This window comes from Amblyomma americanum, chromosome 1, assembly GCF_052857255.1.
Source record: "Amblyomma americanum isolate KBUSLIRL-KWMA chromosome 1, ASM5285725v1, whole genome shotgun sequence".
Lineage (NCBI taxonomy): Eukaryota > Metazoa > Arthropoda > Arachnida > Ixodida > Ixodidae > Amblyomma > Amblyomma americanum.
In genome coordinates, this window is record NC_135497.1 from 14,655,892 (window position 1) to 14,683,312 (window position 27,421).

Consider the following 27,421-nt stretch of genomic DNA (forward strand, 5'->3'; position numbering starts at 1 on the left):
ATCGGCCTCGCCATCCAGCACGGCGATACCACGGGAAATGACCTGAAAATTGTTGCCGACTCCCAGTCGGCGTGTCGGCTCTCCCTCTCTGGCAGACTTTCACGCTCCGTCGCTCTCATTATGACTACCCCACATGTTCAGAATTCTACATGCAAGTACCAAATAATTTGACTCCTGGGCTAGAGGGAAACGAAGCCGGGGACAGTCTAGCTCGAGGATACACTAACAGAGCAACTAACCTCCCCGACCTCACCCCTCTACGTTAGGCGAACGCCTCCTCCTTCTCTGCACACAAAAACAAGTCTATCCCCCACCACACCGTAAGCTAACGGCGGCAGAGGCGAGGGAATGGCGACAACTACAGACGAACATCTTTCCTAACCTACACAAATACCATATCATCTTCCCCGATAGATATGACAGCATCTGCCCCTGGTGTGGCGGAATTCCAACAACATACCATCTAACATGGGGCTGCTCCGGTCCCAAGCCCCCCGAACTAGACAAACATCACTCCGAGGAACAGTGGGAGTCTGCCCTGCTCAGCTCTGACTTGGCGACGCAGCGAAAGCTGATATCCCAAGCAAGAGCAACTGCGGTGGACATTGGAGTCCTGAAATAAGGACTACACCCAAAATCTGTGTTTTCGCCTCTCTATCCTACCTTTTTGGAATAAATGTTTTCTACTACTATTACACGCGCCCTTCAGCGCACACTCAGGAGCTCAGTGAAGCGGAGCCTAAAGCCGGACTACTGGGCTTCTTCGATTTACCGCGCTCGGGCAGCCCGCTGGCTGCCAGAAAACTCGCGGGCGTGTAGCCCACCGGAATAATATCCATATCAGTTTTTAGGATTTCGATAACGCGATTAGCCTCCGCGCTGCGGCCCAACAAATTTGAGCTTTTTCGACGAGTTACGTGCACTGGAGAGGTTCCTTTGGTTAAAAGCTTCTCGAAAGCGCATGTATTTTGGCGCGCTGTAGCCACAATTTATTGGGCCGCAGCGTCAAGGGTAACCGCGTTTTCGAACTTCCAAGAAAACGGATATGGATATCATTTATGGAGCGCTAAACGCCTCTCAATAATTAAGGAGCCTAACAGTAATAGCTAAAAAGTTAACTATTCAGTATTAAACAGCCTGCTAGTCAGTACTTCTAAGCTGTATTCTGATGTACTACACCGCTGAAAATGCTATTGCGAAAAAGGCGCCCTTCTAACTCAACACGTCTATTTTCCAAAACTGGGTAAAGTCTTAGATGAAACACCCAGTAATAGGGATTCGTACACAAAAAGCAAGTTATCAGAACAAAATATTAATTACATCGTATAACAATCGCGTTTTACAAAGAAAGAACCGGTGCACGCAACTTCCAGAAACAAGACAAGCTGTGTGGAAAATAGAAATCGGATCGAAGCGTTGCACAGAGATATAGTATGGCAGCGAGTATTCTGCTTGACACTTTTTCTACGGGCATGCCATGTGTTCTGAATATGTTTAATTGTTTCGGCAGGTTACGATAAGATAGTGTTTCGGCAAGTATACGCTAAATGGCGCGTGATAACAGAAAAGGTCATCAGACGGTTTATGATTTCGATTATTGGGGAGTTAACGTCCCAGAGTGACTCAATCTTTTGTTGACAGAAATGGTTCACATTACGCAACCGAGGCGCTGTCACTGCGTTGTGTCTGGAGTTGCGAACGTTGAAGTGGTGGACAGAGGTGACGCATGCCGAGAACGAGCGTAGAGGTGTCAAGACGGAGTTGTAAAGGCGGGGCACAGCGGCATCTTGCGGGCGCAAACTGCGATACGATACACGACATGCAGCACAACGCCCCACAAAATGCTCGCGTTAAGGCGTGCGTTTAGCAGATACCCAAGCGCCTAGGCGTATTCTATTCTAACCGGGGCGAAACAAAGGCGGTTATTTCGGCATTTTTATGCAACCTCGAGCCCTTTAAGGCCCGAGAAACATGCAGGGGAGCTGCTACATGCAGTGGAGCCGTGCAGCAATGTTCGACAATACAGTCGTTCAATGGTCGTGAGCTGCGAGCGCGTGCTATAAATAGGCTGCCTTTGAAAGCGGCAGCTGCTCTGTGCAGGAAATGGGCTGACCTGATTGTGGCGCGCGGAGAGGCGGCCGGGAGCCGCTCCGTAGATGCCATTCTGTTCCAAGTAGGCGAAACGCATGTTCTGTCACTCAACCGCTCGTCGAGAAAGCGCCATTTATCAACGTCGCTCGTCAGCGTAAATTACTCGCTTTATTAACAGAAAGGATTATATGTCCCATTAGCACAAAAGCCGGCGTCCGTCACCGTCTATGGCACGAAATTCCTGAATAATGTCACCATCCTCTCACATGACGCCAGCAGTAGACCATAAGATAGTGACATCTACAGAAAAGAATAAAATTTATTCTGAAGATGCGGGAATTGAACCACAGACCTTCAAATTGCGAAAGGGGTACGAAAAGAGCAGGACATAAAACCTCGTTACAGCTTTTGCGAGTAAAGGTGAACCTAACGTATGCGTTTTCTTACGACTATGTGCTAGTGAGTAAGTGTGCCATTAGAAAGGAAGTAATTTTTAAAGAACATTGCAGCAAAGCTCACGATGAGAGAATGCTTTCGCATTCAAAGCACGTAAGCAGTCTTAAGTGCCCTTCGTAATTATTTAAACTGTTCTGTAAAACTTGCTGTAGATGCCAGAGGCCCCGGTACTAACTGCCAGAGGCTTACTGGCTGCCTTAATGGCTGCTCTGGCAGCCAGTAAGAGACTGTCGGAATTTTCGGTGGACACCGCACCTTAAGGGAAGGTAAGTTTGGCTTGGTTTCAGTGATTAACATACCAAAGTGACTGACGCTATAACAGACGTCGTAGTGGAGGGTTGCGGACAATTTCGAGCGTGAGGTTCTTTAACGTGCACTGACATCACACTGTACAGGGGTCTCTAGCATTTGGCTCCATAGAAATGCGACGGCCGTGGCCGGGATCGAACCCGCGCCTTTCCGGTTAGCAGCCGAGCACCATCACCACTGAGCCGATGCCGCGGCTTCGATGAAGAAAGGAAAGAAAGAAGTGAGAATGAAATTTGGTTTTGAGGAAGGGAAATGCGCAGAGACTGTCTCATTTTTCGGTGGACACATCAACCAGACCATGAGGAGGAAGAAGGAAGGAATGAAAGACAGAAGAGAAAATGAAAACGGGTTACGGAAGGGAAAGGCGCAGTGATTGTGTCACTTCCCGGGGCCCACGTCAACGGCGCAGTAAGAGAAGGGTTGAAGGAGGGAATGGAATACAGGAGAGAACGGAATTCGGTTTTGAGGTAAGAAAGGCGCAGTGACTGCCTCACTTCTCTGGGCTCATCTCAACAGCGCCGAGAGGGAAGGAATGGAAGACACAAGTGAGAACGAAAATCGCTCTTCAGAAAAAAGCGCCGTGACTCTCCCACTTCTCGGAGGCCATCTCAAGCGCGCGGTGTGCAGGGGCATAGCCAGGAGGGTGGCTTATGGGGCTTCAGCCCCCTCATAATTTTTTCGTACTGTTATGCACCGCCGACCAAAACAACCACCGGTGCTGGAAATTGCGCTCGATTTTGTCTAAAACGTCTTTTTCAGGCTTGAAAAGACATTTCGAGGCGAACATTGCGAACTCGGGCTGGGTTTCGCGGCAGTTAACGCCCATGCACCTGGAGTCGCATAATGCAAGGAGCGCACGGATTTTAATTCCGAAGCTTTAGGAATATAAATTTTTCATAAACTTTGTCCTTTGCAAACCGAAGCAAAACTAACGCAAGTAAAAAGCTCTGTTTCTTCAGGTTTATAAACGCGTAATTAGGAAAACGTATGACTATTCATTAGCCTTTAAAACCGCAGAAAATTTTGCCGTTTATTGTAACATTTAGCATCATAAAGTTATCATGCGAATATGAAAATTACGAGAACATCATTAACCAGTCTGACGGACCTTGCTCACTGAAAGCCCGGCCCACACGGCGTTTCCCAACGAACACTCTCGGATATTGGGTAGTTCAACTTGTCGCATCATCTGTGGCTTTGGTTTTTCCTTTCTTTTACTTTTTTTAGCTACGTGCTTTTACTTCTTTTTCGAGCCTGACCAACACCCTTCTTAAATTTTCTTTGCAGAATGATTGTTGAAGCTTTGCAGGCAGCTAAAATACACATTTTCGTATTGATTTCTGCATTCCTCTATTATTCTATTCATGCGGTGCTGTCGCGACCGCAGCATGGCCCAAATGCGTATCACGATTTCTGCGATCGTAGTTTTATTCTTGCAGGATAGTGTGTCTTTCTATGCGTAAAGGTTACTGCCTGTGATTGCGCAACATCATTATTTTGCTTGTCTGATATATTATATAAATCAACTTTAACTTAGGCATGTAAATTTGTTAGAGAATATACGTATATTTAAATATATTTTTGCTATTGTTTCGTATATACATGCAGAGAAATTTGTTTTCAGCGACGCTTTTTTGCCCTTTCTCAAGCTGTATCTTCGCATATGCGATATTTCACTGTATCTTCGCATTTTCAATGTATATCTTGCAGAACTCCTGCTTTTTATATGTGCTCTCTGTTGCGACTATAATTTCGGTGCAAATACTTACAATACTCGACCGGTGCAGCTGCGCCCGCGCAATACTTTCCAGCGAAGGACAGCGTCACTAAGATTTTTTTCCCTGGCCGTTGCAAGAGTACAAATATGTAAACAAGGTTCGTGAACGACAAAAATTGGTAAAATATTTGTCCTCAACTTGATCATTCATATCAGGGACATGCACTACTTTGCTGGTTTCCAACTGATATAGTTCTGAAATTCGTGAGACATTTTTTTACTCGCTAAACAGACAAAAAGATGGAAGCATTGATATCAGTTATTTCTGTCGCAGCTTTTTGGTACATACGAATATATACTTTTATGAAAAATACATATTTTACTTGTCTTGACAGTGCGTAGCATTCAATAATTTGTTTGCTGCATCTAATACGCAATAGCATTGGTAGCGGCAATGCAAGTATGTTGGATGTATTTGATCCCTCTACAAATTCTATACGAAGGAGGCCGCGCTGCAACATGAGCCCGCCTCGAACCAAATTTCTAGCTACGCCACTGGCTGTGTGGGAAGGGATGAAAGACAGAAGGGAGAACGAAAATCACTTTTGAGGAAAGGAAAGGCGCAGTGACTATTTTCGGGGGACATCTGAACGACAACATGGAGGTGAGGAAATTGGAGGGGAGGGTGTAGCTTTAATACACTAGCGTTAATCGAGTCATCATGGGCAAAACCCGGCATCGTTGGCGTCTTGAGGCCTCGGTGTATGAACGTGAGAAGCTCAGACCCGTCATCGAAGAAAATCGATGGCTACTGGCTATCTGACTTCAACATATTGAACATGTAAGTGTGCTTGTTAATGTGGACGCTCTGGTTCCAATCAAAATGGTCCTTAAAGGGAGTAGCCCATAATGGCGAGTCATGGAGAAAAAATATTCAGAAAAAAATACGCGGTGTTTAGGATCCGCTTCTGTGCTTAGTAATGGTCTGCGGAGTCCGAATAAGACATAGCTTTTGCAGCTCCAAGTTCATTGCTCGGGTCGCCATTGCTTTTGAAATAAATGGTTCAGTTATAGGTGTCTATATTGATCTGTGTATGATACGCTTGATGACGTCTTATGACTAGATCACGTAACTCCTTCTGTAAATGGTCATAACTCACGACCGACTCAGTCGGCTGACGACTGTTGGATTAGGCTTTCTACGTGGGACAAACTGCAGACTGTTTTCTTCACAGCCATTGATGTAATACGGCAAATGGTGTAGCGCGTTGACTCGGCAACTTTGCACTGTAAAGCATAGGACCGAAAGAGAAAAGGGCCATCAGTCAGACTTGAGTCATCTAGTGTTCTGCACTCAAAACACACGAAAAATGCAGCATCTGCTTGGGGCAGTAGACTTTGTTCCCGTCTCCGTTCATGTTAACGCGACAAAAATACATGGGCCCCAATGGGCTGTGTGCATTTTCTCCCTGTCCATTGTCCAGACAGTGATTTCAATAATAACGAGGCGCAAATACATTGAAAAAGTTTCGTTTCCATAAACGCGGTCCATAATTAGAGTCGTTCATTTTAAATAGGGTCATATACTGCACGAATTGTAAAAACGAAGCTTCAATTGTCGTTCGTGTGAGTGAGTTGAGTTGAACACACGCCGGTGAGACAGTCGCGGAGCTAACGCATTTCCCTCTGCCGCATCAGTCGCATTGATCTCCTGTCACTTGTTTTGTCTCTCTCGATGCCAGAAGGAGCACAGATTATAAAATATCTAACTTGCTCCGTCTGAATTCTGAGCCAAATGCGCAAGTGCGCGCTGAAACAGCTCTTGTAAAATACTTTCTTGGCGTCCCACCTTGCACACAGAGCAATCTGCTTGGCTATGCCGTGGACCTTGTTGCTGGCACAGTCAGCGTGCTCACATATGTGCCTCTCCTTGTTCATCCCGGGGAATGCCTTGTGCACTTTTCAGAATCCTGTCGGGGAAGCGGGCATGCGAAGGGCGCCACAACGACCGAGCGTGTCGTTGTTGCCGAGGTGGCCAATCGGGGCAAGTTTTTCTGCTTCCCGCAACCGAATAGCCTGTTTCGGAGGGATGCATATCCTGAGTTGTGACTGCATATTGTGCCCCTTCGCCTAGTGGAATACGCCATTAAGGCCTGGTGTTATGTTTCACCAGACACGGCCTCTGAGAACTTGGTCGTGTTGCGCTCTAGCCGCCTTATTCAACTGCGGTATGCCGGACGCAGTAAGCGGGGCATTCCTTCGCTGCCATGGGCGCCACTTGTGCACTGATCATGGACATTTTCCCAGCGCACTTGCAGCCTGCGGCGAGACATGAAAGGTTTTCACCCTGCTTTTGTGTTTTTTTACACAACTTTGCACCGTTCTTTCTTTACCGCTCGCCTCTAGTGTTTATCCTTTTTATTATTTTTCTTTTCTCCATTTAGTGCACTCTGCAGCAATCTCATTGCTCCGCCGCTCCCCAGCTCAAACTCTCGCCACCCTTCGCTCCTGTTGCAGAAAGCTTTATCGCGCATAGGCGAGCAGGTTGAAGCATTCCTCCTCTATAAGAGGCTCGCGGTGCAACCGAGTAACACCAGGGGGCGTCAAGAGCAGGGTCGGTCAGGAAGCGCGCTTGCAGTGCGAGCCTGCCGGGGCCCTCGACACGCTGCCGTGATCGCTGAAAGCAAGGTTCGGAGAAAAGGAACGCGGCCACGCTCACTCACTTGCCGCTTTTCCTGTCCGCGCCGCCGCAGCGGAGGGCAGGAAAGGGTTGCCGAAAAGAAAACAAGAGAATGCCCAGCAACGAAAAACCAGTTGTGCATGTGGAAATGCGAAAACAAAGAGTAGGTTTGTAGGCGCCTTTTAGCATACCAGACACGTACAACCGTTACAATATGAGCTTAGCCTGCACAAAATGCTGATTTTATGTGTGTCAAATTTATCCTAGTTTTGTCCATTTTTCGCGCTCTTTTCCATGCATGCCATGTGCACATTGATAGCGGTTTCGCTTTAAAAGACAGGCAGTTTTCAGTGTGCGGTTACAAAGTATAAAAGAGCAGCACTTTTCTCAAGCCAGCTAAAATAGCCACAATTTCCTATCACTTCAACTGCTGTAGCTACACAAACAAGTAGCGAACATCAACGCTTACGGGGCCTCGTGACACAGCAGCCGGTTCTAGAACACACAGAGCCGCCTATTGGTGCCAAAGAAGCACTTCCGGGGCTTGCGAAGTGCACGCGAGGCGCCCTTGCACACCGCTCTCTTCGAACAGCGCTCGCGTTTGTCCACAACGAGAGAATTGAAAACGACTTGGCCGATGCAGCTGCTTGTTGAAGACCCGAGCCGGAGGAAGTCCATGACTCGGAAACGACTGCATTTTCTTACACTGCAGTGGAAGAAATGAATACGAGCATAAGTGCATGGGAGGTGAGAGAGTATGCAGCGGATTAAACACCCACGCCAATATAAATTAGGTGCTTAGACGACGGCTGTGCCCACCTACGGTACTCCGGACGCAACATGTTGAGTAAATAAACGATGACGACAGTCTGTAATGCGAGGTTCGAGCGCCGCTCTTCATCTGCCCCGCTGCTGGCTCTCGTGGTGATGCACCCGTGGCAGCCACGGCTAACGGTTACGCCGACAACGCCCACGACGGTTGGGGAATACAGGAACCGGCGCCTCAGAGCTGCGCTGCAAAACAAACAAAAAATCACGAGTTTGGCGCGAATGGCTCGTTGTGATCCCGAAGAAACGGAGACATATGAGAGCTTTTTTTCTTTTTTTTTCATGAGCGAAATCCATTCCCCGATTTAACATGAAGCGTAGCTCTAGCTTTGAGCTCGCCCGTAGATTATCAGATGTCACCTCACTTTGCGAGAAATGGGTTGTGACAGAAACGCGCCGAATGAGTTGCGCTTGCATATATCGACCGCCTGTTGTTCTTTAACGTGCACTGACATTGCACAGTACACGGGCCTCTTGTGTCACATATATGGCAGCAGAGAATGAGAAAGACTGCCAAAGCAAAGAATGGACAACATGGACTGACAAGGGGACGCGCGCGCTAATCAATACATGGGAGGACATCTTGCCGCACCTGCGTCGCGCCAAAATATACTTGAAAGCCTGGCTATAGCTGAACGCCTCCGTGCAGTGGGAATCTAGATAAACAACAAGGAGGCGAAGAAAAAAAATCCACAATATGGGCAACTAGTGCAGGTAAGAGCTGATTTATATTTTACTTGACAGTCTCAATTTGCTTCTGTTTTACCTGAGGAAGTTGAATTATTTCATTTATTCATCGTCTCTTATTCTGTTGGCTTTTGCATTTGTCCAAAGGCTGCACGTGGGACTCTAGAGAAGGTCTTGTGAGCAGCCCCGGATTAATCTTGACCGCCTGCAGGGTCTCTCTAACGTGCAATGGTATCGTTGCACTGCGCTCGCACGTTTCTGCAGTTCGCCATCTCAATGAAGCCGGGGATCCTATTCTGTGGCTCATCAGCCGAAAGCCCCCGCAGCGGGTCAAAAGTTGTTTTCTCTCGCTGCTGTTACGCTACACAATTAACACTTTCTGACTTGAACATTTCGCGGTACAACAAAGAAAGTATGCTCGTGGTTGTGAATTGCTGTAAATGTTGCACCAACCTTTAGCTTCTTCCATATCAGGCTACTGACCAGGACTGGCAAAGCGACTATCTGTTAGCATACCGTGGTGGTTTTATTGGGACCTCCACCACTGTTTTCCTGGCTCCCTTCAAGCAAATGATGCCAGTCTAATGGAAGAGAGTGGCTGTAGTGCCATTGATGGTGCCTCTTCAGAGCATCCACCGTAGCAGCGTTTGTTAGTAACTGATGCACGCGTCGGCCAGTCAAGTTGATATAGAACGATGCACTGGCTGTCAATTTCACATTCAGTGCAAGAGATATTTTGTTGGCTCAAAATTCAAGTTTTGGCAAATCAGTTCATGCTCTTATACATGTTTGAAAACAGTATAAAATGGATGAACATGGAACACTCAGTAAAAGAACAAGTGCAGTCAGTAAAGTAGCAGAAGCCGCCACTCCGTGAGCACATATTTTCCACAGGTGTTGCTTTATCCTTGCACTCAACAATGCATCTTTATTCTTTCTCTACAATGACATGGTGCCACGGCGGAGTAGGCCAGTCGCAGGAACTGCTGAGAGATTCCTTGCTTCGATTTTCACGAGGCGAAAACCTCCCGAATGGGGTCCGCCGCTGAAGTTTGGCGCCTGCAACAGCCCCAGCTACAGACAAAAAAAAGGCTGGCTGCCGCGACTCACTATAGCGCCACAGAACTTAAGCTCTCGCAGCGCAGAAGGCAGTGGTGGTGGCGGTGTAAAACATTTATTTGCACAAAATGGTGTTGCTTGGACTGGGCCTGAAGGAGGGGTCTCTAGGATGGATTCCTAGTACGGGATCCCTGTGGCCTCCGCAGCGGCCCGGGCTATTGTCACCAGGGCTCGTTGGTCCTGGAGAGTTGAGCAGCCGAGTAGGGCAGCCTCTCAGTCCTCTCGGGTGTGGTGGGGGTGGGGTGGGAAAGCAGGATTGGCAGGGTATAGAAGCGCAGCGAGGATAAGCTGAAGCTGTGCAAAGATAAATAAATGATGTCCAACATGGTGTGTGCCCTTGCAGTCCGTTTTTCAAACGGGTATTACAAATATTGCTTAGCCAGATAAAGGCAGCGTTGCTTCTTGGGCTTGTTGGTGCATGGTTTGAAAGGCAAACTGCACCACAGCAGAGGACGAGACAACAGACCGGAGACACACAGCACGTGCACTTCTGCTGTGTGTCGCCGTTGAAGTCATGTCACAGCAACACACCAAAGTTAACACATAAGTCGAACAACAAAAAGTAGCTTCTGCATTAAAAGCTAGTATGGCCTAGTCAAAAACACCCCCTTCCCTTCAGCCTGGTTGCTACTGCGCTCATTTGTGGTACGCGCTGAACCTCCTTCCATAAATAAGTTGCTAGGCCTCTTGGCCTCCCCCACTGCACGCTTCGGTGTTGCGCGACGGCTGCGCATAGAAGTCAAACGCACGTACGTCACTTTCCCATGGGGTTGTACACTGTCTTTCATTTCCTCACAGATATTGTGAAGGAAAGAAACAGCTCGAATAGCCAGTTTGGCTTTCTTTAGCCGACACTCCGTTATCTTCATCACGAAACCATTCTCGACAATCCTCCCAGTCATTGAAAGATTATAGTTGAACACTGCTTCCCGGCTTCCAGGCTGAGCATTTGGATACGGCTTTTGCAGGATCGGTGACATGGGAAATGCCTGGTCACATAGAAAAATGGGCGCAACCTCGAAGCCCTCTATCAATGCTATGGGGGAGCTGAAGGTCCCATTTTGGATTAGTGCATGCAGCTTAGACCGACCATAAATGCTGGCATGATGGCATGTTTTGGGACTTCCGACGTTTATATACCGAAAATGGTATTTGTGGTCCACTACTACCAGGAGTGTGAAGCTGTACCTGTGTGGGAAAGCAAATGTGGGTTCGTTAGAAATTGTTATGAAGATACTTATGCAAGTAGTCGGCAGCACAGTTGTATAGAGCGCTGAAATGTTACCCTGTTATATGCATGAATTGGAATTTTAAGCAAGCACTCAGTATAGTGAAGGCGCATAGGCGTACAAATTGCCATGGGAATTGCATTGTACTGATTATACAGTATCCAAGCTAGGATTTAACTTCCTCATTTCTGAAGCACACTGTTTCAGCACTGTAGACAAATGTGCTGACTATAATTAACTGCATAAAGAAATGAGCACACAGATCAAGCCATACTAGGCTTGACTGGGAGTGATGAACCAGGGAACAATGCAACAAGCAAATAATATCCGGGAATAAAGGAAATTCTGGAATTATGAGGCATATAAGTAAAAAGAATGTATTATTGAAATGAGTGTTGCTAACGAAATTTGCATTCAAAGCATTAAAGAGAGCGAACTTTTTAAACTGGCACATACAAATGCACGCATAAAACACGAGTGTTACAAATAAGATGATATCCATCAGAAAGAGTGCAGATAAATATGCAGTAATCAGTTTCGCACATCAATCAAGCACACCAAGAGTGCGCTTTTACAGTAGCCATACACCCTACATACTTTTATGCACAAATATTGCATCAGTCTATTAAGTAAGATACTAGGTAGTTGGCATCTTTTGCACATATAAAATGTATGATATGTATATGTACAATCCTGCATGAACCCTTCACTGCGAAGAAAACCGCCATTGATTACGGCGTCATAATGATGCAAAATCGCACTAAGTGCAAAAGTTATTTTGCCAGGAGCAAAGGAACCTACCAGCATTTGTGCTACAATTATAATAGTCCGCGGCATGCTCTTTCGGTAGCGATGCAGGAAAGGGACCGCCATCCAAGGCTTCGATGGCTTGCGGGAAGCCTGTGACGGCGTAGAACTTACGCATGTGGCCACTCATTTTTGGGGGGATGCAACCATTCTCCATCAAGTAGGTCCACCACGGTGGCACAAAATTCTTGATGTGCATTATTCATAGGGGAGCGACCTATTGTAAAGAGGTGTCCTCGGCGCTTGAGCACAATCGATGCAGTCCCACGGCGACACGTTTTAAGGCGAAAGCCCTTGGATGGCTCATAAATGCGGCCACGACGTTGTCCGGTCTCAAGTCATGTCACACCGATGACTCGATAAGAAAAAAAATCCTTCCGTTCCGCAGCCGAGCGTGCTAACGACTACGCTGCTTCCTGCGAAAGGGTATGAAGTTCTACTTGTCTTAAGCCTGTTATACGTCAGTGGCGCAGGCAGGGGCTTATTATTTTTCAATCTTTCCAGGTTGCCCCAACCTAATATGCGTCTAGCATAAGGAAGCTGGAGAGTGTTTGCGGAAAGGCGTCGAATCAGACGGATGCCTCCCAAACGCTCTCCAGTGTCTCCAGCATTTAACATTCACAAACAATTGTGTGCTTCATCAACATCTTACACACATGAGTGACACAAGCAGCAACACCGCGCTAAAGGCTTTCGCCTCATCGCACTTTAGGTCTACAAAGTGCCCCCCTGAATTTTTTCCACAGAGGTCGGCTTCATCATTGCGGTGGTTTGCCGCTCAAGAACCGAGCAACACGATTCCACTCTATCCCGAAAGCTGGAGGGAGATGATACGTAGCGCTTGTTAGAAGTGAAATTCACTTAGTTTGGGTAAAATCTCCTCAAACCATGTGGCAATCCCTATAAAGCGCCTCTGCCCCTGATGGGCTGAAGGTTAATGCTCTGCCAGGACGGTCTCGATGGTGAAGTTGTACCTGAAAGTACCTGAAAGTACCAAGTACCTGAAAGTTGATTCAGCGTCTTCAACGTCATCGTTGAGTTGTTGTTCCTGGTGTTGGCGCCGAGCTCATGCGCACAAATAATTGCCTACAGAACTCGCTCATATTCTTCGTCGCACGCCACCATGTTGGTCTGGATAGGCTAGGTAGTCGTCTTGGCCAGCACTGACTTGCAAGGCTGTAATAAAAAATCCGTCCGTTTTTGTTCACAAAAAAAAATAAGTTAGGTTTATTCATGATACAAAGTGAAGCAACCAATTTTTAAAAGTTTTCTTTTTAATCTACATCTTCAAAAAAACTCATCTTAGTCTATCGCTTTTTTTTTTTTAGCTGCGAGTACGCTCTGTCTTGTCGTTTAGTACCGCGTCGCCTAAAGCGTCACTCGAGGTTCCGGAGTGCACTCCGCGTAGTGCCGTTTACAAGAGGGCAGAGCTGTTAGCATGCACTTTTCTGGTTCAGACGGTGCGACACATTGTGTACGTGTGGCATAGTCACACGCCTAGCTCGTCCGCCCACGGTTCTCACTTCTTCAAGCGGTAGAAATTCCAACCAGGTTAAGTTTCCACCCGAGTAACATTTTACAGGCGATGTCAGCCGACCAGTGCAGGCGGCCAGTGATCGAATGAATGCGGCAGCTCGCCTTTCCTCGTAGCAGCCAGGAAGTAGGAAGGCCACGCGCTCGCAATTACCGGGCAGCAAAGGAAAACCGCTCTTCCTTGCTTTTTCGGGCTTCGCTCCTTCCAAGCGAGGAGGCTCTGGCTGGACTTAACAGTTGAGCGTGAAACCTTCCGTGATCACTTTCACAACAAGTCGGCTGAGCAACGATTTTACTGGTGGGATTTTTTTAATAACAAGGTGGTTTAGCGCAACCAGACTTTCACTGTGTCGTCTTGATCCTAGGCATTAGTTGGCAAAAAGAAAACAATACAGCGCTTACGATAGTGCGAAAATCGCGAAATTCAGTTAATTTCCCCTTTCTTCCTTTTTTTTTCACGGCCTGTACGGCACTGCTTTCTGGCTTCTCTTTGTCCGTCAGTAACACGAAGCGTCACTATGCAGCATTCGAAGCACGGCGTTAACGCGGTCGAGAAAAGTCGCAGATGCAGCTGTCGCTGTAGAAGGAGCGAAAGCTCGCGGGCCCACAAATCTAACCAATGTAACAGCCGAAAATTCCGTCAGCAGCGTTGTCAGGTCAGGAATGGAGCTCTTGATGCGTTTGGCAGGAGAAACGTTCCGCTTTTGCCTATTTTTTTTGTTTCATGCATCTATATATTCTACTATGCAAACAAAGATTATTTCGGGTTAGCGCTTATGCATATGAATTCCGGTATAGTATAGTGGCCACACCAAAGCTGTCTTTGAAATGTTTCCGACAATTGTCACATCTCTCTCCGCCACCATAATGGAACAGTATACGTAGGGCCTTTCGTTTCCGATTAAAACCGGGTTTCATCAGATTTTTAGCCCCGAGCAGGTTTGTTAAAGGGCGGGTTAAACCCGGTTTCTATACGAGAATGCGCCTTCAAGGCAATCCAGTCACCCAGTGAACAGAGCTGAAGGCAATGCACGGAAACTAGCAGATGTCTTGTCCTAAAGCGCCGTTTTCCGTTAATTGCAGATTATCTTCACATGTGCCGTGCCTTAATCAGGGTAGGTTCAACTTCAGGCCACAACACAGCTATTCAGCGAAGCCTCATTGGCATCACTGTATGCAGCGCTACCCAGGCTAATGACGCTCTATTCCAAGGCTAAGTTTTAAATGGTTGCTCTGAATATTTTTGCACCCTGAAGGCAAAGTCAGACAGGCCTTACAGAGACGCGAAAGTGCTCCACATGGCAATGGTGATGGCAATTTACGCGACAAAATAATTGTAACAAATAAGAATGGAAGAAATATATAATACCGCAAACAGTGTCTTTGTGTGAGCGCCCATTTCTAGACTGCATACGGAATTAAATGGACCACTTTGGGCCCAGCAAAAAAAAACTTGCCGCTGATAATGGATATTTTTAACCTGGAAGAAATAACCGGAAAGAGCCAGAAATACAGAATTTTTTTTTCATAACCGACTTTATGCCAGAATATGACGGCAAAATATAGCCGCCTCTAAGTTATCAATGTAGAAATCCACGCCAGCTGAGTGGATGAAAACCTAAATAGTTCATTTCAATCAACTCTGAGTCATTCTGTCACTTTGTGTCTGCCTGGACACAATATCTGTTCTGTTTGTTTTTAAAATCTGGGAATTTTAATTTTGAACGGCCTGTATGTGCGAAGCTGACTGTATGGTCTAGGATATATTTTGTTGTTTCGTACATGGTAAACTGTAATAACGCGATAACACACACTTTTTAATTGTAGCGACACAAGAGCAGAAAAGACTGACCATGAACTGAAGGAGAATTTTGTTGGAGGGAAAGTGCGCTTTTGCCGTCTAACACATACGCCAGCTAGCCGTTCCGAAGGGTCCAACTGTTTGTCGCACTGACGTAATGGAAACGACCCGCGTAACTGCGTCATATCAAAATACGCACTATGCCCACGTGCCTCTTGCGAAGCTCCTGAGGTGTGTGCAGGTTCGGAATGAGAGTGTCTCACATGCGAACAAGTGGACGCTATGATGGTCGGGCGCAGGTACGCTTCGGCCGGGCACACTTGACTCCTAACATTGGTGCGCATGCGCTGAAGAATAACGAGAGCCGCTGGCCCTCGGCGAATACGAAATGCTTGCAGCAGTAATGGCTACAAGCACCGTCAAGAAAGTCCAAGCAGCCACTTTCTAAGCAGCTGTTTGCCACGTGCGCAAGAGCGATACTCTTTCCGATTCAAGGTCCTGTGAGTATGGCCCCCCAGATGCAGTACGTACGTACGTACATGCGTGATGTCGACCGTGGGTCCTGCATTCTTCTATTTTGCCCCCAAGAGCGGACAAAGCTGGATATGATAATTTAAGCGCTCAATGTGAGCCGTTTTGTGCGCGATATTCTTTGCAGTGCGCGCTTGTCATGCGTAGAAAAAAATTAAAAATATATATATTCTGAGATGATGTATTCAAGCCCGGGGGCAAACTAGGACCGCAGCTGGCGGCTTCTGGTACGCGGCAGGGGTGTTTAGAGCTCGGTGCAGACCATCAGGCTCCGACGTGACTCGAATGTGTCACTTGAAATCAGGACAGGATGAAAATAAAATATCAAGTTCTCGAGATTACCGTGCATGGGCGCGTGCTTTCAATGAGAGCCCCATACCGTCGGAAATGTCCGAACACGCGCAACATTGGTTATGTTATTGGTTGTGTTCTGCAGTTTGCAGCTACACCGCGAGCCGCCATCTTAAAGAGACTCGACATTTACTGAGGTTAGAAAAAGAGCACGAGCGATCGGTGTTCCTTCACTCGGCACCGCATCTTTAAGGCAGCTTCGTTGGCGCTGACTATGTCGGCGATTTAAAAAAATTGCTCCCTCTCGCTCCCCTAGCTCATACACGCCGACGGGCCATAAAAAAGTAAAGAAGAAATTACGAGACACTTTGGCAACTAAAAGTGTTGAGAGGCAAAAGCCGACCATTCTGTGACAATTTTCACTATGCCGTGACGACTTCCGGTGGATGTGACGTCACACTGTTTCCGTGGCTATATTGATACCCAAATTATAGATTTTTCGTGGACCTTCAGTATTAATTACGCTTAATTACACGTTTTTTTATATAATTTGACACAAATCCGATGTTTTTTCTACCATTCCGTGACAATTTTCACTATGCCGTGACGACTTCCGGTGGCTATGACGTCACGCCGTTCTAGTGGCTATATCAACGTCCGCGCTATTTCGACACAATTTCAACATTTTGCCTATAATTAATTAACTAATTTTCCTACAGTTATCAAACTTGGCTTCTAGATTCATTTTTTCTTCGTCAATCTGAAGCAGCCATTCTTTTTCTGTTATCTTTTTAGTTCTTGAGTTAAACGTGTGACACCCTCGGCGAACGGACGACAGTATCAGCCTTAAAACAGGTCACTCTCCGCGCCCCGTCCCGCCTACGCCCAGTGAGAAGGTTTCAGTAGAATATCTGTTTCAGTAGAATATGGCCATCAAAATTATATCAGGATTTCTTTAAAGTGACACTAAAGTGGAATACCAAGCCAAGCTATCTGTATACAGTGCGGCGTGAATGCAAATCTGTAATTGTTACCGAAAACAGAGCACCGATAAGCAAGAGAATTGCGTAAAAGCACTTAAAACTGAAGTGCATGCCTGGCCGGGATTGGTTCCCTGCCGGCCGCCACTTGTTTATCGCTATCTCGTACGGCGCTATTTCTACGGCAATGTGGAAACGCTGTCGGAGAACCGACCGCGTCTTAATTATTGGCGGTGCGCTTGCAGAAATCTTTCTTTAACTTGCGGTGCGGGAGCTTCGTACGCAGATGAGCAACCACGTGCTGGGATGCTGGCTCTCGGAGAATTTAAACGTGAGTTGTATGTCCCACGGAAACGGTACTCCGCCGGTGGGAATTATGGTACAATAAACAGGTTTTTTTATTTTTTTTCAAAAACACTGAATAGCCTGAAGAGGCAGGCTCTGGGTGCCGGGTCATGATGACATATCTGTATTATCAATCCTACACCGATTCAGAAAAGGCTGCATTTCACCACCAGTCCGCGTTTATAGGAAGCACCAAATGATATCAAGGCCGACTTTTCCGTCATTGTCTAGCAGTTAGCATGTACAGCGCAAAGAGCGAGATCAGCATGACCGCGCAAAGGAGGCACCAGGGGTAAGCCCCCACTCAAATTGAATATTAAACGCAAATGAATATGCGTCACCCGCAGTGCAAGGAGCTGCGAAATTTGTTTCCGTTCGAAACTCCCGCGACGGCCGGCCTCTTGTACCTCCTTGCACGGTTACAAATAACCGCTGTATTGGAAACGACACGAAATGCACTTGGACGGGGCATATACATAGCAGCATTCATAACTTCTGGATTTAGTCAATTTGCTTTCGAACATTACTCATGAAGAAAAGGCTACACGCGCCCTGACACAAACGGACAGACGCCGACAGGAGGGAGTTTTTGAAGCGAAAGCTTCACTACGCTGGCTGAAGCCGCTCTTTATATGACCTTCCCACAGCCAGAAGTCATGCTTTCGCCGGGTTGAGGTGTCCACCGAGATGTAGAGGTCTGAGAGCTACTGCGCCCTTTCCTATCGTAAAAAACGTTTCCTTTCCTCAAAACACATGCTTTCACATTCCTCCGCGTAAGCAGACTTGTGTCCTCAGTTGCGTTTCGCCTCCATCGAAACGCGGCCGCCGCGGTCGGGTTCGAACCAGGGTACTCCGGCTCGGTAGACGAGCGCCTTAACCATGCACTGAGCCACCGCGGCGGGTACCTATCCTGTGTGCGGAACGCACTCAACGTTACAGACACCAAGCCGCTGCCAGGGTGGCAGGGTGGGCGCGCTGCCTATCCAGTTTGCGGAACGCACTCAACGTTACACACTCCAAGCCGCTTCTAGTTGCCCGATACACTACAGCTTTCGCTCTCTAACCAGGTTCAGCAGCAGTTAGACTGCACCTAATTTTTTTTACCTGCCACCTTTTTTTCTCGATATTGCTTGCCTGCTTTGGAAGTAGTTGTATCTGGATGGAGGTGCTGGTTGCGTGCCATGGCACGTTTTCCACTGCTGTTCTTTAGTTTAAAACCCACTTACGGGCTCGATGCAAATACGAGCCCAACAACAAATCACTTCACTCACTCGTTGTGCGATGTCCCTCAGGCGACAGCGCATCCAAAGACGCACTCAATCCTCGATCGCAAAGACCACACTGTCTACGAGTCGGCTACGAATGTCGTGGAGGACAGGCTTTTGTTCGCCAGCGAATGTAGAATATTTCTTGATTACCATGCAGTGCGGTGACGCGCGCAAATGTTGCTTTGGCCCTGTTTTGAGGGCCATCTTGCCTTCCCAGCCTCATGACGTCCCTTATTTCCCGGACATTGGCTCCTTTTTCAAGTGTTGAAACCTTGGATGCAAACAGTTTGTTGCATCGCCAGTGCCGTGCATGGCGTCGGCTCTCCTACTTTTTGACTGTGCGCCTCGTCCGGAATCAGGCGGGCTAGCTGGGACAAGGAGCAGCGGGCTGTTGCAAGAGCAAGCGTACCCTTTCGGTCTTAATACATCCTACATATAAGTGCCTTCTAGCGTGTTCTGAGAGTCCGCACTTTCACTGCGGGTGAGACGCAAGCGATGTTACCTTACCAACCTTCGTGTGCAATGTGCTTTCCCGCCACGAATTTTAACTACGGGGTTTTTCAGATAAAACGGGCTTTTCCGACGCAGCAATACCAGTGTTGGCGGACGTCATAAAAGAGGTAAATAATGTTAACCAGTAAGCCGGTTAAGTAAATTCTAATAGTTAGCTTTTAATCAATTACAAATCACTAAAAACGCTTCCAATTGCTACAAAAACCCGGGCACCTCCGCCAGTAGCCTCATCGAGGACAAGAGAGCCGTAGCGCTCTCGAAACGTAATTCTTTTTTAGGCAATGGTCAGTGACCTTGATCAAATAGACACCTAGCTGCGATTGCAGCAGATGAGTTTATGGAAGACGGCTCAACAAACTCTGGCCATTTCTCGCGCTGCCCTCGCCGAGCGCCCACCAGAGAACTTCCCTGCCTCGGGCAGCGCGGTGCCGCCGCCATTTGGTCGGTGGACGGCGAGCGATTACCCAACTGCACGAGAAATTTCCTAATATGCTGAGTGACAGCGCCAAGGATAATTGCATTTTTGAAATTCTGAAAACATATATGGCTACTACTAACGGTCAGCTACAAATCTATAATCGCAGCCAGGTGCCTATCTGTATTAGCCAAAGAGTTAGCAATTCGAATAAAGTTGGCCAGCTTACTGGTAAACATCATTAATCAGTTTTTTGACGTCCGCAAACCCTGGTATTATTTTGCCGAATAAAAGCTGTCTTCTTGCCTCAGCAAGCCTGTTTTTAAAAAATTACTGGCAGGCTTCCCTGAAACAATCGGCGTGTCCTCACTTCGGTTATAGGCGCAGCCACCGCCTTTCCCTGAAGCAACGCACGTGGCAGGAAGCGGCTCTTCCTCACCGGTCGCGTAACGAAACAATGGCGCAAGGTTAAGAGCGGCCGGAGAGAAGGCGCCGCCGTGGCCGCATTTTCACGGGCGAGCGCCCGGGGCCACTCTCCGCCCGACGGATACCGGAAGAGGCGCTCGAAAGCGGCCGCACTTTCGGTGGCCGCGTTTCGGTAGAGGCGAAATTCTAGAGGCCCGTGCACTGTGCGGTGTCAGTTTACGTCAAAGAACCCCTGCAGGTGGTCTAAGTTGATGCCGAGCCCTGCACTACGACGCCCCTCATAGCCTGAGTTCCTTTGGGACCCCGTTAGCCATAACCTTCTGCAAGGGACATACCGCTATTCTGTAGCGCTGGTTACGGGTGACAGAAAACACGCCACAAGAGGGTTGCCACTTGAGGTCTAAAGCACAGCACCATGGTTTGGACTGCACCATCATTTCACGGAATAACAGCTGGCGTTACCGATGGACGTGCACGTATTGTTTCTACTTGCAGACGACATGTTAGTGAAGGAAAGCTGCACCGGTATCCTTTCTGTCATTGGTCGAGGAGGAATAACCGTGTCACACGCGATGGGTTGGAGAGACGCGGGGCGAAACCTGGAGAAAAGTACGAGCGAGGCGAATAAGCATCTGGCTTCCTCAGTTGTACCTTCTGTGGCAATCCTTCCTCATCACGTCATCGACACTTGCAAGATTTCTCATATTCCAATTTGTAATGTCAGAACGCACGTAATACATCGCATTTCAAGCTTCAGCGAGAGGAAATATGCGTGGCAGTCCTAAGCAGCACATCAGCAGCCCATACACTTTCCAGAGTTCGACGCTGGAAGAGTTATACATGAACGTGCTACAACTTCCTGCAGAATTTGACCAGCCAGGTTCTCGGAAGCGGTACTTGGCGATGCACGCGGGAGTTAAGCACGCAGAAATTCTTCGGCCTGTCGTCCAAGGTCAGCCATTGAGTGAAAACACCGCCGAACACGCAGGCCTTAAGTAAGCAAGGCCTCAGTGGATTAATAAATATATGGCCTGAAAAATGTCCACAAGGAATGCTCTATCACAAGGGCTGCATGAAAGAATGTGCCTACCAAAAAGCGTACACCAAATATCCTTCGTTATTCATTGGATGTCTGCGATGATTGGTCGAGCGTTAAATGGAGAACAGTCATCACCTCACTAGCATTACATTTACTGGTGGCGTTGTTCTTCCAATTACTATCAATGACTGAGGATTAAGGGGGCGAAATGCGACAGTAGGCATCCAAATGAGCATTTACGAGGGGCTGCCAAAAAGTTTTAATTACCACCACGAAATAAAAACATGCAATATCCTCGTGGAGTGGTCAAAGTTAATCCTTCTCCACGTAGTCTGCAGAGTCACACATTCTTGCCAGTGTTTCTTCACCTGTTTCAAGCCCTCTGTGTAGAAGTGCTCCATTTTTCTCGAAAACCACTGTTCCATTTGGAAATTGACATCCTCTCTATCGTCAAGTCGCCAACAGCGAAGTGGTTTCTTCATCCTGTGACCACCCTGATACAGGCAAATAATTATCTATCACCGCGGGAACCTCGAATGTTCGGTACATCCCAGTGATTTCCTCGGCCGTCGGTGCGTTCGCAGGAAGCATTTTATTGCCGGCCAGGATAGTCACAATCTTCGCGTGTAATTTCGCCGCACTCTCCAGTGTGCTCAAAACTACAAATTAAAAATATCCTTATCGAGTGCAGCAGTGTTGGCTACTAGCGGCCAATAGATGATGCTATTTGTTGATCTGCTGGAAACGTTGGCATCTCATTGCAACGAGGCAGTGGCCTATAGAGGCACAGTGTAAGCGGCCGTCGCACCGCCGCACACTTTTGCACTCCGGACAGAGCTTCTGTCCCGCAGGTCATCTCGACCTCTCCCTCAACGAGCCGCACTTTGATCGCTGTAATTTCTGTTCGGATGCTTGGGAAGGCGCCTACGCTGAGACCCCACAGGACCCACGGTCCGGGTCTGATAAGGGTGGTGACACATTCGATGGCGCCAGGCGTGGGTCATCGGCCCGGCGCCCTATTTCTAGCCGCGGAGGGACATTAGATGCGCTACCCGGGGGCAACCCCGTTGGGCAGTGGGCCGCGCACCGGAAGCGAGCCGCTCGCGGCCGGTCGCGAGTGAATGCCGGGTCAAGATCGACGCCACAGTGAGGTCCTTGCCGCACTGAGAATTGCAGGTCTTGTGAACAGCGTGGGCCTTTCTGTTAAAGCTAGTTTAGCGGCTCAGGGGAAGCATATTTGTCCTCGAAATAAATGTGCAATATGAGGGTTAAGCATCGAACGCTTTTAGCTCCCATTTAGTCCGTCCCGAAACCAGGCAAAAGTGGACGACTAAGCCAACGCCGAACAAGACAATTTCTGTAGGAAGTAGTTTCGTACACAAGAAAAGAAATTGACTATACTAGGCACCGGCCCAGTTAAACAACTGATGTGAGCCGGTGGGTGGGCGGCACCGGCTGTTTTCTTAAGTTATTTATTACTATACCCACAGCGCCGTTAGGCATTACAGTGGATGGGGGGGGGCGGTAAAGACAACTCACAGTCGAAAAGCAGTAAATGCAGAAAATGGCAAATAGGCAAGCAACTAAATTTACAATCAAACAAGCGCACAGACAACACCTTTACAATCATTGAAGAAACAAGGACCTAATTACAATGCATATTTCGCAAAGACGAAAAAATACATCAGTGGAGGTAATGGTAGCAATATTATGCGGGAGTTTATTCCATTCGGGAATTCTTTGAAAAGGACATCTCGGACAAGTTCGTTTTACACCTGATCTCTTTCATTTTAAAGGCATGATCAAGATGCGGTGAGACATAGTCGGGATAACGCAGATAATGCTCCCGGTTAATACCAGTTTTATTGTCAAACACACTGTGGAGAAATTTTAGTCTAAGAAGTTTCCTTCGCTGCAGGAGTGATTCCCATCCTAGGTTATTCTTTGCGGCGGAGACGCTAAAACTTCAGGAAAAATTGGTTTTAACAAATCGCATGGACAAATTCTGGATCCTTTGAATCTTGTGAATATCTACCTGCAGCCAAGGATCCCAGACACAACAAGCATTTTCAAGCATTACGCGGTAGATTCTTCGCATTTCTGCGAAGGAAACTCAGCACTCTGGAAGCCTTGCTTGAAATGTAATATGTATGGTGACGCCAGGATAAATTTGCAGTAAAGTAACACCAAAATATTTGTTTGAAAACTTTTGACAGTGTTTCCGCGTTAATACTGTATGAAAAGACATGAGAATTTTTTTCTAGTAAAACACATGTACACAGATTTTTTCACGTTAATATCCATGCGCAAAGTATTGCACCAGTTAGTAATGAAGGACAAATCATTTTGGAGGGCACTGCCACCGTCGGTAGTATGAATGACCGTGTATAGAACGCAGTCGTCTCCAAACAGACGCATTTTTGAAGAAATACCGCAACATATATCATTTATAATTAAAAAGGGGAGTGGCCCCAGAACCCACCCCTGAGGTACACCAGACGATACGTCTGCTTGATCAGACTGCGCTCCATTTAACACTACTATTTGACGTCTAAAATGTAAATATATTCTTTATTCCAGGCAATAACTGAACAATTTATGTTGTACCAGGATAGTTTTTCAAGCAGTATAAAGAATGGGGGACTAAGTCAAAGGCTTTCCTGAAATCCAACTATAAACAGTCAACAGTGAATCCGTCGCCCAAGGCACCAGCCAGATCATATGTGGAAACGCTCAATTGCGTGACACAAGGAAATCCAGTGCGGAAACCGTGTTGCTGGGGGGATAGTAACGAAAAAGCGTTCAAAGGATTCATTGTGTTTGTAAAGAAGATATGTTCAAGCACCTTGCAGCTAATACTGGTTAGCGAGATTGGACGATAATTTGAGACGGTACTGCGGGGCTCCGACTTGTGCACTGGCACAACGTGAGCAAATTTCCAGTCATCTGGCAAAGCACTTTCTTGAAGCGATTTTGTGAAAATAGCAAGCAAGTATTTTGATACCGGGCCCTCGCACGAAGAAAGTAAAGCAGATGGTAAGCCGTCTGGTCCAGTGGCTTCTGAAGCATTCAATGTTTCTAACAATGTTTGAATTCCGCGCAAATCGAAAACGATGTCATCCATGTGTTCTGCGACCACATCGGTTGTCTGCGCATTATAGTCATGGCTGCTCAGGCGGCCAGCAAACGCAGAGCTAAAGTACTCGTTCTAATGACACACCTACTCAATAGCACACAGTCGTAATCAACGCATATACTAGGCTCACTTTTGTTCGCCAAAAACCAGCACGGTTTTGTGGCGTTGCGCTCTCACCGCGCAATCGGACAGTCCTGGATGCAAATCCCCACACCTTCGGAAGAGATTTTATTTTTTCTTCGTGCCACGGTGTCGTCATCTGCGATTTTTGGCACCACTGCTGCTGGTCAATGCCGACATCAGGTTTCGTTGCCGATGAGGCATATAATGCTTTCGCATTGAAAGTACACCGGACGGTCGGATGATATTGACATAGGGACCGGCCTATGCGTCCAGAAAGGTGAATCCTTCGAACTTCTGCTAGTTCCAGATTAACGCATGACGTCCAAAAGCGGACATCCCCAGGACCTCAGTTGGCTCAACAGCTGTGGACGTTATTAACTCATGGGAAAAGACGTCTAGTGTGCATCCAGTGGACGTTCAGAGTGGGCCACGGACGTTTGGATCCGAACCGGACGTCCGGGGGAATTTGTGGTCTAATGACTAACGTTCGCGCGCTTTTGTTGCAAGTACACAGCGGCCGTGCGCACTTTCACGTCTGCGGCCGTAGTGGCTGCCTCCATCTGCTGCTTTGGGCAGCACAACTAAATGGTCATCGAAAGCTTCATTTTGCAGTCGCTTTTAACAGAGAAAAGGCAAAGTAAACATTGCCCGCACCACAGCAAAATTAACTGTCTTTCCGTTCGCAGGGGAGCTGCGCAGCCGACCCCGATACCCTCATCACGTGGCTTCCTACGTTCCCGTCCTCGTGCCCAAGCACTTGGTCTTGGGGGTCGGATCCCAGGAGCTGTCCGGGGAGCGCTACTTGCGGCGGCGGCCGCCTATCCGGGACTCTACCGAGGAGGAATCTCAGCGGCCAACCGACGAGTCGGGGGAGCCATCCGAGTCAGTCGAAGACGACAGAGCGCCACGCCTCGTCTTCGCGCGCCGGCCCGCTGCGGAGCGCAGACCGGCGACCTTGTGGATTCCGCGGGCCTCCAGAGGAGCAGACCCGCCGCTGTCCACCACCCACTGGCGGGGCATGGACCAGCCGGATGCCAACCAGAGTGCCTGGCCATCCCGCCCCGCAGGCGGCCGAATACGACGTCGTCGTGCTGCCGCTGCTGCCAAGCCTCTGGCGACGACGGCCAGGGCGGCAGCCTCAGGTTTCATTCCTATCGCGGGACCGTTTGGCGGCCAGGAACTGGCTTACTCGGCTTTCCTAGACGGCGGTTCGTCGACGCCCTTTCCTGCGGGCTTCTCGAGCTACGCCAGCCCCAGCAGGCAGCAGCACTCCAAGCAGGCCTACGGCGGCGGCTTCGACTACGGACGGTCGACTACTAGCGCCTTCTCGGCCGGCTATGACTCCCTGGGAAGTGGCAACTTCCAGCTCATTCGCGGCGGAGTGTACGCAGACGACCAGGCCAGTTCGAGCCATGTGCCTTACTACGTGCAAGGGCCGAGCAACGGTTACCCGGCCTACTCATTTGACGAAGATGCAGGTGGGCCTGTCCTGGGCTTCCAGGGGTTCGAAAACTTTGGCAGTCCGCTGCATAACGCCCTGAGCAAGCACTCTCATGTCGTGGGTGCGTCGACAGAGCACCGAATACATGCCTCAACGCTCAAGCCACCAGCTGCTAACGAAGATCAGATGCGGGCCACGGAATAGGTGACGCGAGTTTGTCTGAGATCAACAATGGTTCCTCTTTTGTGGCAGGTTCACCTGCAAAGTTGACACCGCGCGAGAGACGGCTGCGTTGCCATCAGCAGCACCAGTCGCGAGGCTTTATGTCCGCCAAATCGTGCTAAGGTCGCTCGGTTGTGCGTTCGCAGCAAGCCCATAACCTTGTATCTAGGCTGTAGTGAAGATGAGATACCGGATGGAGGTGCACGATGCTGTGCATAACCCAGCCAAGGATCACCGCAAGCAACTATCACCGGTTCTGCCAAAGCACTGACCATGGGCACAGGCGCGGTCGACGGCCTGAGTGAGTGTGGATCAGCTGTTGTGCTGTGCAGATGGTGTCGTGCACCGAGTGTTTTTGCGCTGCATCATAGCATACTTTTTTATGAGAAAACAGTGGCACAGCATGCCATCATCTCGTTAAGAATTCATCGTTTCGAACTCCAGTGATTACTTCTAGAGGGCACCAGAAATCTCAAGCTGGCTTTCGACCTCACTACATTCATAAATAGCGCATAAACTGATTGTCAAGTTTCCCCACGATGTATATCAATCTCGTACTGCGATAAATTTTTCACTAATGATTACGTTACGCTGTCATCGTTTGGCAAACTATAGTTCTTTACTGTTATGGTCAAAATACACACTTCCTGAATTCAAAATTTTCTACCATTTGAATAAAATACTAGCTTTCGTTTTTTTTCTAGTACGTGGACTCTTTGTCTCAGTTTCCCTAACGTGCATATCGCCGCTGGTGATAGTCTTGGTGGTAGCCCGAAATAGTTTGGGAAGCTGCAACAGCGGTAGTTTCTTGTTCACGGTCCTGATATGTATACACTATTCCATTGACGTACTTAAACGAGCATCGCACCGTATAGTTTGGGCAATGAATAGTCTCACTGAATAGTCTCGTCAACACAAAGAGATCACAAAGCACAAGACAGTTTTTCTCAACTGGCAAAAATCTTATACTCTATGAATTGATTTCAATATCCTTTCTTATTTAAGCGTTCCTTGTACTATCACCAAGAAGTACCTAGCGTCACGGCACTGATTAAAACAAAGTGCAGTGGTCTCCGGCGTGTTACACAGGCGGCAATTAACCGTCCATGGCACAAACATCTCCTTAGCGTGAAGCCATACCTTGACAGGCTGTGTATGTGTGTCTAACATAAAAATAACGTTTTTGCGGCAGCCCATTTAGGAGGAACATACTCTATTCGTTTCCGCTTACAACTCACAGCAAGCAATTCATTAACATAGAAATCGTGACGTCTACAGCATGGTTGATCACTGGGGCGGTCTGCAATCATACTTACCGCGTCGTTAATCAACAAACACGCGATAATCGACAGCACAGTGCACGTGCGATTTTTCACTCAGATGTAGTGTTGAATGAGATATGTTACACATATACGCTTCACGACAGCATACGAC

General features: G+C 47.9%; 1 protein-coding gene across 1 annotated transcript in view; it reads left to right on the top strand.

The window, feature by feature from the left end:
* LOC144130728 (uncharacterized) overlaps positions 1-26,690 on the top strand; it is a 105,037-nt gene extending 78,347 nt beyond the window's left edge. The window contains exon 2 of the mRNA XM_077664428.1: positions 25,011-26,690. Within this exon, the coding sequence (XP_077520554.1) occupies positions 25,011-25,969 (959 nt within the window). The 3' untranslated portion in view covers positions 25,970-26,690. The remainder of the gene's footprint in view (positions 1-25,010) is intronic.
* The last annotated feature ends 731 nt before the right edge of the window (positions 26,691-27,421 follow it).